This window comes from Anthonomus grandis, chromosome 3 (assembly GCF_022605725.1).
Source record: "Anthonomus grandis grandis chromosome 3, icAntGran1.3, whole genome shotgun sequence".
In the NCBI taxonomy this organism is placed as follows: domain Eukaryota; kingdom Metazoa; phylum Arthropoda; class Insecta; order Coleoptera; family Curculionidae; genus Anthonomus; species Anthonomus grandis.
Window position 1 is genome coordinate 36,474,617 of NC_065548.1, and position 13,118 is coordinate 36,487,734.

The window sequence follows — 13,118 nt, forward strand, 5'->3', positions numbered from 1 at the left end:
AATAAATGTCAACTAAATTTTGGCAAGGAAGAAAATACGAAGAAGTATTATGAACATAAAATATCCGAATTACTTGTTAAACTGAAAGAAAAAGAAAAGACATTTAGAAAGATTATGAAGAAATACTCTAATCTTTGAAGATGAAGTGTCAGAAGCAAAAAACAAGTTTTCCTTAGCTCTTTAGAATCTTTCTTTACAAACAAAAAGATAACTTTAGTACTGAAATATCTCAACTAAAGACAAAAGAAAAACAACTATTAACTTTAATATCTTCTTTAGAAAATGATAAGTGTAAACTTACTATCAACTTGAATGAATTGAATTTACTAAGTAAGGACATATTAATTAATTTAAATACAACTGAAGAAGAAAGTATTGAACATTCAAATAATTTAGACTCATTAAAAAAACATATTGAACATTTATGTATTATATTTTGCCGAATATTATTTGTTAATAACAACTGATAACTACTAGTAATATGCGACAGCTGATACGTTACAATGAGCGCAATAGGTTGCTGTCACTCTCGGCCACGCGGTGACTCCACAAGTGTTACTTCAATAGCATAGGCTATCCATCTTTAAATACAAAGTGTCCGAGACAAAACAAATTGTTCAGCCAAAAACGGCTGAACACGTTTAGTTTAAATACCCTTTATTTTTTATACTTTATGTTTTACCAGATTTTGTTATTTTACTGTTTTATAATTGGTTTATAACTTAAGTCATATGTTTTACTACTTTGTATATTTTATAATTTATATTTTACTACTTTATTGAGGTATACTTATATTTATCTTGTTAAGCTATATTTTGATTATAACTGCATACATGCTTTGTTAAAAAAAATTATATTTTTTTAAACAATAAAGAACTTTTTTTAAAATATCAGCAATATATTTCAAGTAATTAAAATAAAATTGAAACATAAAATCTCAGTCTTAAGAAATACTTAAAAATCTTAATAAAAAGATCAAATCAAAACAAATAGGTAATAAGGGAAATATGTATCCCTTTAAACTAAGCTTCACTAGATATAAAAATTCAAACAAATAAATAAAAAACAATTTCAGATTACCGAAAATCTGTACCACAACTACAAGACACAACAAAAATCCATCTCAATCAAGCTTCAAACATAAAAGTTAACCTACTAAACCCTAAAGTTTAAACCTACGTTTATATCACCAAATAGTGTTCTAGTAGTGTCATGTTGATATGCTACCTAGTGTATATATGCAGTAAATAGAGAACAAGAGACTAAGTAAGATTAAGAAAGTTCTTAGATTTTGAAGGATAGGGTGATAAAAGTTGTGTGAAAAAAACTTAAATGAATAATGAAACTTAGAAAAAAAGTTTGATCAAGGCATGTCTCAATAATAATAAGCCCTACTGAAATAATATTTGCACTATTCATAGCAGACATTAACAAGGATCTGAGCTGATTCCTAACAAAATGTGTTAAAACAATGTTGTTATTCTCTCTATCTGCCTATTTATCACATTTTTTATTTACTTTCCAAATAACTGGAATATATCAAACTTTTGCTTAATATTTAAATCTGGAAATAATAGTGACTTTTTTAATTACTGACCAATTGACATTTGATCTTATTTTGCAAAACTTTATGAACACTGTGTTAAAGCTGTTTTAATATATGTCAGACAAAAATTTTCTAAATGTTTTATACTATGAAACAGTTTTTATTGTCATCTAATAATTTTAATTTTATTATTTTTTGTGTTTGCTGTTTTATTAATGATATTATAAAATGTTTTCATGTTATCTTTAGAATTATTAACTAGTTGCTTATAGTATCTTGCCTTTAACTTTAACTTCATAAAATCTTATAATGCATTATCTAGTGATATAAAAGGTTCACAAACATACAAGCAATTCAAAAATAAACACTTTTTTTTACTGCATAAACCTTCTTTAGATAGGATAGAATTAGGATTAGTTATTATATATTTTATTTCATTGTTATTATAGTGTTTGTTGTAAACACTGCTTATGCTTGAGATCTTTTGTATAAACTAATGAATAATTTTATTATTCATTATAATTTATTGTAAATCTATATTTTATTAAAAAAACTTCCATTATTGGTACAAGTAATGCATTTTATGTATCATCTGGTAGATACAACAATATGTTTAATTTTGAACAAACATGACCAGTCCTTCAATGTTTTCATTATATCATTTGTAGAGAATTTTCCTTATGACATGTGTATAAAAAATATATATTTTTGCCATAACTTTCCTATAGCAGTTAATTATTGACATTGTTATATTAAACTAGATGATCTTAGCATTGAAAAAATGATATATATGGGTTTCCATCATGGCCTTGTAAAACTCTCTGTCTCATATCTGAAAAATCGTTCCGGGTTTACTGATTTTAATGGCTTTAAGTCAAATTGTTATCCCACACTGAATGGTGCCACTCAAGGAAGCAATCCTGCCTCATGATTTTTTTTCTATATTTGTCAATGATATCACCATTATGTCTGAGTGTCTTTTATTGGCAGATCACTTAAAAATATTTTGCATAATAGAATCTAAAGAGGATTGTGATCTATACCAAAGAGATATTGATGCTTTAGCATACTGGTGTACAAAAAGTTCAAGTGTACATCAATCTCAAATATTCACAATGAAATTAAGCACAGTTATAGGTTAGGTAATATTCCTCTAGAAAATGTTGACTCTATGAGGAATCTAGGGGTCATAGTTGCTAACAAATTAACATTCAACAAATACATCGATAAAGTTGTTGAATCTTTCTTAAAAACTCTTGATTTCATAATCAACAAGAGAATTTAAAACTTTGGACAGTCTTGTTAACTTGTATAATGGCCCTCACTAAGTCTAAATTACTTTATGCAGCAATGGTGTGGTTCCCCAACTCTAATGTCCATATAGACAGACTAGAATTGGTGCAGCTCAGGTTTTTGAAGTATCTATGCTCCAAATTGATGGAATATACCCTCGAACGGGGTATGACCATAAACTTCTGCAAAGATTTAATTTTTTATCTCTGAGGCACTGCGCTATTCTGAGCAGCCCGCTTTTTTAATTTAATCTATGCAACTGTAAAATTGATGCACCTTATCTTTTAAGGAACTTCAACTTTTTTCTATACATACTAGAAAACACCTTCACTTTTAGTTAGAAAATAATTTCAAATTAAAATTTAAAACATGCTTTATTACCATAAATACATGGTATTTGTTGATAAAGCTATTTATAATATAAAACATGAACATAAATAGACATATAGTTTATCATCAATAACAATTCCAATTCTTTGTTGTAAATCATTAACTGGTCTGAACATACAAACTTAAAACTTAACAATTTAGTCTTTTCTATATTTGTTATTATTGGTTAAATTGTAATTTATTATCAGATATATATTTGATTAATGGTTTTGATTTTTTCCGGAAAGACAGAGATGGTAGAGGAGGTGGAGTTGCAATATATGTACAGTCTAAGCTCATTGATACTCCCAATTTTAATAATGGAATTGACCAACTTTGGATATGTTTTAAATGTAATAAATAATTACTAACAATAGGGGATGTTTACAGACCACCTTCTGTGCCATATTCTGCTCTCAATTGCCTATATGATGTTTTTGCTGCGGTTATTTGTAATTGCAATGTTTTGGTATGTACTGGAGATTTTAATGTTAACTTTTTATATGACAAATCTGTAGAGTTTAAGTTTTTTAATGATATTTTAGAAAGTTTTGGTCTAACTCAGCTAATTGAGGAATCAACCAGAATAACACCCAACAATGAAACTTTAATTAATCTCATAATTTTAAATAACATAAATCTAGTCAAAAGTTATGGTGTTGTACCATGTGATCCAGTTTCAACAGATCATGAAGCAGTATTTTGTATATTAAAATGTGATAAATTGAAAATAAGTAACAATTCTGTGATAAAAGGTAGAGATCTAAGACTGGCATATTCTGAGGAGTTTGGGGCAAGTTTACAACAGGTAGATTGGCATAACCTATACTATTCTATGATATAAATATAAAAATTCAAATATTCAATGAAAATATCCTGTCCCTGTTTGATGTTTATTGTCCACTAAAACAAAGAGGGTCTAAACCATTGTGGTTAACACATAATTAAAAAAAAAATGATAGAGTTAAAACATAAAGCTTTTAAAAAATATCTTTATCTAAAGACTGATGATAGTAGAAAGTATTACATTGATCTTAAGAATTGTGTAAATGTGGCAGTAAAGGCAGAAAAAAAGGCAGCTCATGAAATTAACAAGTGTCAAGGACCACATAAAACTAAGGACTTTTGGAAAAAAATCTCTAATTGGAAAGCCAATAACAATGCACCTGCAGAAATTCCTTCTAATCTAAGAGAGCCAACACTTGTTAATAATCATTTTCTGGATAGTGTGCCTCAATTACAGATTGATCCAGATAATTTGGATACATTTCTTAATTCCTCAATCGATGGGGAGCCGTCTCATTTTAAACTAGTCTCTGAAAATGAAGTTTATAAAACCATAAACAGTATTAGAAGCAATGCTATATTGGGGTAGATGAGATCTCTATAAAAATGTTAAAAGCTTGCATTCCTATTTGCCTAAAACCTCTAGTGAACATTATTAATAATTCTTTATCTTCTAGGTGTGTCCCTGACATCTGGAAAAAAGCCCTTGTTACTCCAGTACGTAAAGTGAACAATCCAACCAATATTAATGAACTAAGACCAATTAGTATTTTGCCAACTTTATCTAAACTAATTGAGAAAATTGTAAAAGGTCAATTGCTGGATTATTTATTAAGCAGAAACATTATCCCAAAATTTCAGTCTGGCTTTAGACCAAATAGACCAAATTATAGCTGTACGATAGCTATTCTAAAAATAACAACAGATATTGCTCTATCTCTGGATAATGGACAATGTTGTCCCTCTGTTTTGATAGATATGACAAAAGCCTTTGATACTCTCAATATAGAACTTTTAATGGCAACACTAAAGCACTACAATATTCAGGCAAATGGGTGGTTTAAAAGCTACTTTCAAAACAGGCAACAGGCTGTAAAGCTGACTAATGACGAGGGTGTGGTAACTTCTGGGTCGAGAAATGTAACTCAGGGAGTCGGGAGTCCCGCAAGGGTCGGTGTTGGGACCACTTCTCTTTATAATATTTGTGGCTGACTTAATTCATAAAATAATTTACTGCAGGTATCACAAGTATGCAGATGATTTGCAAATTTATCTGCCATCATTGGTTGGTTGCCTGCCTGAAGCTTTGGATTTAATTAATGCTGACTTACAGAGGATCTCTGATTGGGCTGACAAAAACTCACTTTTTATAAATTCTGGTAAAACACAGGCAATCCTGTTCTCAAGAAATTAAAGTACATTGAATAATGGAGCACCAAGTAAATTAAATATTAAGGGTGTTGAATTGGAATGAGTAGATCAAGTAAAAAACCTGGGCCTTTGTATGCATAATCGAATGCCATTTCATGCGCATCTAAATAAGATCTGTCAACAGTCATATTATAAATTAAAGTCATTATATGAATTTAACGATATTTTGCCTGCTAGTACAAAAAAAATACTTACAGAGAGTTTAGTGCTTAGTATTGCTGGATATTTAAATATTGTATATGGTCCTTTTTTAACTGAACAAAATAAATATAAAATCCACAAAAATTGAAAATTTCTGTGTAAGATTTACTAGAAATTTGCCTCGGAGGGTTCATGTGAGTGGGCATGTAAAGCAGGTCTATAGTCTTAATATGGCCCAAAGATTTTTGGGTATAAGCTGCACTGTACATAAATTACTTAATTTTCATGAACCAGAAAATCTGTCAGAATTCCTTATTCAAAGGGCAGATACACATTATGTAAATATTCATCAATCCCCCAGCATAAGACTGACTTATTTCTGAAAAGTTCTTTCATATATACTTCTGCCTGTATTTATAATGGCCTACCTGCAGAAATTAAAGATTTAGGCATGGCCTCTTTTAAGTCTAAATTAAAAAATTTTTTGAGACTGCTGATATTTTAATACAGGTATAACTTTGATTCTGGTATGGTTGGTTCTCGGAATCATTTTTATTCAAATTTTTATTTTTAAGAAAATTGTCCTTTTATTATTTATTGTGGTGCTTATTAAAACACGCCTAGCGGTACTTTCCACCTTTGTAGAATAGATGTAATTTATTTGTGCATACAATAAAGATTATTTTATTTTATTTATTTAAAGACAACAGATTAGCATCATACCACTGTTTAACCATTAGTAAATTTTCAGAAATAGTTTTTGTTAATGTGCTTTTATTATTGTCTGCCCATAAGATGATGGTGTCATCTGAAAAAATAGTAAAGAATCCTCTTATCTGGAGAGACGCCAGGTCATTTACATACAATAGAAATTAAATGGGACTGAGAACCGAACCCTGAGGAACTCCATGGCTCACTACACAAAGGTCAGACAAAGTGCCATTTGACCAAACAGAGTGTTTTCTATCTGACAAAAAAGATTTAAACCATTCTAGAGCAACTCCCCTAAACCCATATCTAGAAAGCTTACCGGGCAGTATTCCATGGTTGACATAGTCAAAGGCTTTAGAGAAGTCACAGAGTACCACTGCAGTAAACTGACCATGACTCAAGGTCAAGTATAATCTCTCCCGGAATGCAAACATTGCATTACTTGTGCTAGTGCGCTCTCGAAAACCAAATTGACATCCACTTAATACTTTATTTTTAGTTAGGAAAGCTTATTAATGGTAGCTAGATCTACTGACTTAGCAATAAAATGCACCTTTATATTGAGTTTGCTCATGGTTTAATATTTTACACAGGAATAATGATATTCAGTTTTTATTCATGTTAATATTTGTTGGATTGGTAATAAAGGTCCTATAAATTGACCTGCAAGATCGCCTGATATAACATCCATGGATTTTTTTAATATGGGGTTTTATTAAGAGAGGTAGAAGTGCTACAAGAACTGGACGTTTTAGATAATGCGGATCAACAAAGTACGGACTGTGATTATGTAAGCAAAAAAATTAACATAGGTTCCAAACTCTTAAATATCATTCATTTTAACATAAGAAGTTAAAAAAAAAAACTTTGATCAAATGATAGTTTTTCTACAAACATATAATTTAATATCTTGCGACATTATTGTTTTGGGTGAAACATGGCAATTGGTTGGTAATGAATTTAATATAGAGGGCTTTAAAATGTATTATAGTGGGGGAGACTGTAACCAGAATGATGGGGTGATTGTTTATATAAAAAATAATTTAAACATAAACAAAGTAGAAAATATAAAACTAATTAGGTCGGGAATTACTTTGATTAGGATAACTTTAGCTATAACTGATATACAATATGGCATAACGTGTATATATAGATCTCCCTCGACGGTAGTATCGTCTTTTCTCGATGACCTGGAAAATTATTTATTACGTGAATGTAATCAGCAAACAGAAATACTTCTGGGAGATATAAACATAAATATTCTATCTAAAAATTCAGCTGATACAAATAACTACCTAGCTCTCTTGATGTCTTACGGATTCTACTCCCTTATAACTGGTCCTACACGGGTCGCATTAACATCAAAAGCCTGTATTGACCACATTTTCCTTAAAAAAAAAATTTTGGAAAACAAAAATAAACATCTTTCTTTTATTTTGGAAACTGACGTCACCGATCACTATCCTGTGTTGCTTAATTTTGCTAGAGACGAGGTTCGGGCAGGTAATGTTTCCAATAATATAAAAATTAAAACTATAAAAATATTAAACAATGAGAAGGCAAAAGACTTACTTATAAAACAAAATTGGGAAAACACTATTTTAAATATTAATGATGTCGAAATTGCAACCAAAATTTTTTATAATGTTGTCGAACATATTATACAAAGCTCTGAAGAGACAAAAATATTAAAACAAAAAATTATTAAAAAAATAAAACCTTGGATAACTGCTGCTATTATATGTTCAATAAAAAATAGGGACAAAATGAAAAGAAAATTGAATAAAAATTATAGTTTGGAAAAAGAACAACAATATAAAACATACAGAAACTCATTGGGTAAAATAATAAATAAATGTAAAAATGACTATTACAAAACAAAAATTGAGGAATCTAAGAATAATATGAGCAAAATGTATAAAGTTATAAATGAGGTTAGAAATCAAATTACTACTAAAGGAAATGACATAATAAAAATAAAAAATAATAACAAAGAATTTTCAAATAACAAAAACATGGCAAACTTTTGTAATCAGTATTTTATAGACGTAGGAGTAAATATGCAGAACCAAATAAAAAAACCAAAAAAACAATTCAAAATTAATCATAACAGTGTATCTTCAATGTTTCTAAAACCAACTAATAGGAATGAAATAATTAAACATATTTTTTCGTTAAAAAACAATTCCGCGCCTGGGTTTGATACTATTAGCTCAAAATTTATAAAAAAATTTCATATTTACCTTATTCAACCATTGGTTCACATTATCAACCTAATATTTAAAACAGGAACAGTACCTACTCAATTTAAAGTATCAATAATCACTCCAATATATAAATCAGGTGATAAATGTGAAATAGGTAACTATCGTCCTATAAGTGTGATCAATAATTTTTCCAAGCTCTTCGAAAAATGTTTGAAAGATAGACTTATTGACTATTTACAAAAAAATAATGTATTAACACAAAATCAGTTTGGTTTCATTGGGGGGCTCAGCACATCCGATGCTGTCTGCGAATTAACAAAGTGAGTGAATCAGGCTTTTGATGGTGATAGAAAGTGTTTGTCAGTGTTTCTGGACCTAGCAAGGGCCTTTGACACTGTACCGCATGAGCTTTTGCTAGATAGTTTAAGATCTTATGGTATTAGAGGTCCAGTGTCAAGGGTCTTTGAAAGTTACTTGGGGGACAGAAAACAGTCTTTAAAAATAAATAATGAGATTAGTGAACCATCTTATATAAAAATTGGAATTCCACAAGGAACAGTTATTGGACCTATACTTTTTATAACTTATATTAACGCTCTTACCAATCTTAAAACTGCAAGAACAACACTAAAACTACAAAAAAAACTGCAGAACTTGGTCTAGAAACAGTCAAGAACTGGCTGGATTCTTTTAAATTAAGTCTCAAGAGTCAAAAAACAAACTATATTGCATTTTCTATAACAGCTGCTAATCGCCCCAGCTTTCAACAAATTAAACTTGAATCAATTGGTATCAAGGAAGTTTCATTTACTAAATATCTGGGTATCATTGTGGATAAACATTTAAAATGGGACCAACACATTCTAAAATTAACACAAAACATCCGTAAACTTAGTTATCAATTTCATATTTTGAGAAATATTTTAAATGAAAAATTACTAATTTTAATTTATAAATCCTTGGTTGAGTCCTTGTTAAGGTATGGGGTGATTGTCTGGGGAGGTCTATACAAGAATTGTTTAAAACAACTTAATGTAGTACAAAACTTTATTTTAAAAGTTATATACAAAAAACAAAAAAGATTTCCTACACAACAATTATATTCTGAAGAAATTTTTAATATACACTCAATTTACATATTGTCAACATACATTTATACACATAAATCAGAAAAAATCAAGAATTATGTTAGTCATTCCTACACAACCCGAAATAATATAAACAGACACCTAAAAATACCAAACATAAAAAAAACTATAGGGCAACAATTTTTAGGATACTTGTCCCCGAAATTTTATAACATCTTACCAAACAGCGTAAAAAATATAAATAATATTAAAAACTTTAGTAAGGTCTGTAGAAAATTTATTTATTCAAATATAGATAAATTTAATTTTTTTTAAATAGTTTTGGGAAGGGAAACTTTATTGGAGAATTTTTGTTTAGTTGTAGATTATGGTTAGCTATATTTTATATTATTACTAAAATGTTGTGATGTCTCAGCATACACAAACAGATGTTACAACATCTAGATGTATGTTAAAAACAAAAATGACTGTTAACTATTATTATTGAGTATAATTAAGTTAAAAAGTTTGTTATAATATAACCAAAATGATTAATAAATTTGAATTTGAAATTTGAATTAAGAACCAAGTTTATCAAGTCTATAATTTTATATGCCTCAAAATTTAGAGAACCTAAGTTTAAAAATAAGAGAAGTGTGAAATGAAATTTCAATTCATTAAACATTCAAAGAAAAATTGTAAGCAATTCACACAATAATGCTTACAAAATAATGGTTGTCATTTCGAACATTTAAATTATTAATAAGTTATTTCATAATTATTTACATATTATTTAATAGCCTTTATTTATTTTTGTTCATTATAATATTATTTATTAAAAATAAATTTATTATAAATTTAGTCAAATCATTGGAATATTTATATTTTATGTTATATAATGTTTTATATGCTATGTTTTATAATTTTACTTTTAAATGTTATTTTGTTTATATAAGGCTATTGCCTCTATGAATTCTAGATAAGAAAAATTAATGTATCCTATGGGAGCTAGATTTTCCCTTGTATGACATTGCTTTGTAATCCTGTAATATGATTTTGTTGGCAAGTAAAGGATATTATTATTAGAGTAGTAAGAAGTCACATCACACTATGCAAAACTCTTCACTGTCAAAAAGTTGTATTTAAAAACTCATCTAGAGAATCAAATGGTTTAGCAAGTAAAAGTTTCTTTATATTTTTCCTAAAACATTTTTCACAATTTATTAGCCTTATATAAAGGGCTAGATGGTTAAAAAGCCTTCTGCCCCCATACACAATAAAGGGCTTAATCTGCTCACTTTTTTGGATAGGCAGAGGTAAAGAGAAGGTTTGTTTTTGAAGGTGGTAGACAATGGTACAGTGAAAACATCTTGTCGAACTTGCATTGTCTTATTTATTTAATGTAACACAACAGATGTTTTCAAAGAGAAGGTTGTTCTGAGATTGTAACCCGAGGAGAGGGGGACAAGCTGATGGAGATATTGTTTGTGGATAAGACAAACAGTCTCTAAAATAAAAAGGCATGACAATGTCAGGACAGAGTGTTGATGAATATCGCTTATTATCAACACTCTGATCCCAACCTATTCTATTATTATTATTAATAGAATAGGTTGAGAAATAATGGCCTACATGGGCTGAACGAACTACGAAAGCACTACGAAAGGGAGCTACACACATGTAGTGTATGGCTCTTTTTTGCAAAATAAATAGAGAGCTGGACAAATACTGAGAGCACACACCCCAAAACACAATACCATATCTCAGATGAGACTCAATAAGAGCATATGGTAGGCAATTTTAGCCACATAGTCCCAGAGAATGTGTTATTACTCTAATAGCATAACAGTTGGATGATAGCTTACCTATTAAACAGGAGATATGATTTTCAAATTTTAATGGCTTATCAATCATCAGACGCAAAAATTTTCATGTTTCAGAAGGACTTATTAGACAGTTCCAAAGTTACATTTAAAAGTTAAAATAATGATGACAGCTATTATATAACTTGTACACTCTTTAAAGGTTATTTAAAAAAAACCAAGTCATTTTCTGTCTAAAATGGAATTATTATTAATATTACCACTTTTATATTATTTTAGCGTTTATAAATATTGTTAAACATCGACCAAAAAGATAAACTTTTTAGTGTATTAATAAGTAATTAATTTACAATTAAAAAAAAAATCAGGCCTGCATTAAGGAAAAATTCCTGATGATCGTTATTAATACATCAAAATGTATGAATGATATACCTCATATTAAAAGGAATAAAAAATGATTTTAAAAAAAGTTATAAAAAATGAAGGTCTGTATTTAAAAAAAAGAAGTTGATAGCCATTGCCAAAACACCAAATGTCATAAAAAAAAAAATTATAGGTGAAGTTTTATAATTTTTTGTGCTATTTTGAACAGCACAAAAAATTATAAAACTTTGTAATTAAAAGTAAATCTGAAGTGGTGATCATCAATTTTTGTAAACTGTTAAGTTTTATATGTTTACCTAAGATGCCTAAAGTATTTAGTTTCTAGTTTTTTCAGTTTATTGCTTTTGTATAATTACTTTTCATCTGTTAAGCATGTTTTCTTATTAATAGGAATTTCCTGTTAGACAATGTTTGATAAAAAAATAAGAAAAAAAAAATTAAAAACTAAGCAGAACATACCTCATTAATTGTGGATCTGGTGGTTCCTCCTCTTGGGTATTCCGTAGAGACAAAACAGTCTTTTCCTTAATTTCACACAAAACAGAAAACAGGGCTGGTTTCATTCGGTGACAGTTTAAAGTGTGCTTCCTCGCTTGGGCCTCATCAAGACTCTGATCAGTGATGTTCATTATTTGCTGTAATATCTCTCCAATGTCTTGCTTGCGGGGCTCGTTTTCCCCTGAAGGAGCTTCACCTTTATTTAAATTGGTTTTTAAAATATTCTGATAAATGCATTGAATTAAAAGAAACTTACCTTGGGGACCCATTCCGTAGGGTTGAGGGGCCATCAGACCGGCCCCAGCGTGTCCCATCATACGTCCCGGGTCATCCATAATATTTATGGATGTATCGAGAATAAAATTGTTTAAGGACTATGAATTTTCACAAGAAATAGCAGTAAATTGATTAATAAACAAAGGGCCCAAGCTGGAGCTGACTTTTTTAGAACAGCTAGTTTGTTTTCGACGCATCGATGCCTGCGCCAAATGTCAGATCATATTATGGATTTTCAAGGCCACTACAAAAATTTTTCTATAGGGTGAGGTTAGCTTGGCAAAGCCAAATGTCACCAACATTGGCGTCGGTATTCGCAACTTTATCCAATAAAGTTGATTTATCGCTGTTTTTGCTTTAAAATACAGAAAAGCGATAATCATATTAGACGAAAAAATTTGTTTCCAAGATGAATTGTCTTGTTTGGACATTCCTTCAAACATAGCTTATTACATCCAGTATTTTTATTTCAAAACAAACAACCCTTAATAACTTCTTAAAAAAGAAAGTTTGTTAAGGAGAAAGGAGACGGAACAGCAGGACGTTTGGTTTGGTTTGGTTTGTGGTTTTAATGGCTTCTGCTACG

The 13,118-nt window shown here is 29.4% G+C and overlaps 1 protein-coding gene across 4 annotated transcripts in view; it reads right to left on the minus strand.

Moving 5' to 3' along the window:
- LOC126734472 (homeobox protein extradenticle) overlaps window positions 1–12,767 on the minus strand; it is a 69,545-nt gene extending 56,778 nt beyond the window's left edge. For 2 of the 4 annotated variants that reach the window (XR_007660063.1, XM_050438121.1), the window contains exons 1-2: window positions 12,513–12,764; window positions 12,218–12,452 (exon numbers count right to left, since the gene is read on the minus strand). Coding sequence is in view for 3 of the 4 variants with exons in the window: in XM_050438121.1 (XP_050294078.1) it covers window positions 12,218–12,452; window positions 12,513–12,591 (314 nt within the window). In the remaining variant the exon portion in view is untranslated. Of the gene's footprint in view, window positions 1–12,217; window positions 12,453–12,512 lie in introns of all 4 variants that reach the window. The other 2 variants (XM_050438122.1, XM_050438124.1) reach the window with 2 other exon arrangements.
- Between the last annotated feature and the right edge of the window lie 351 nt (window positions 12,768–13,118).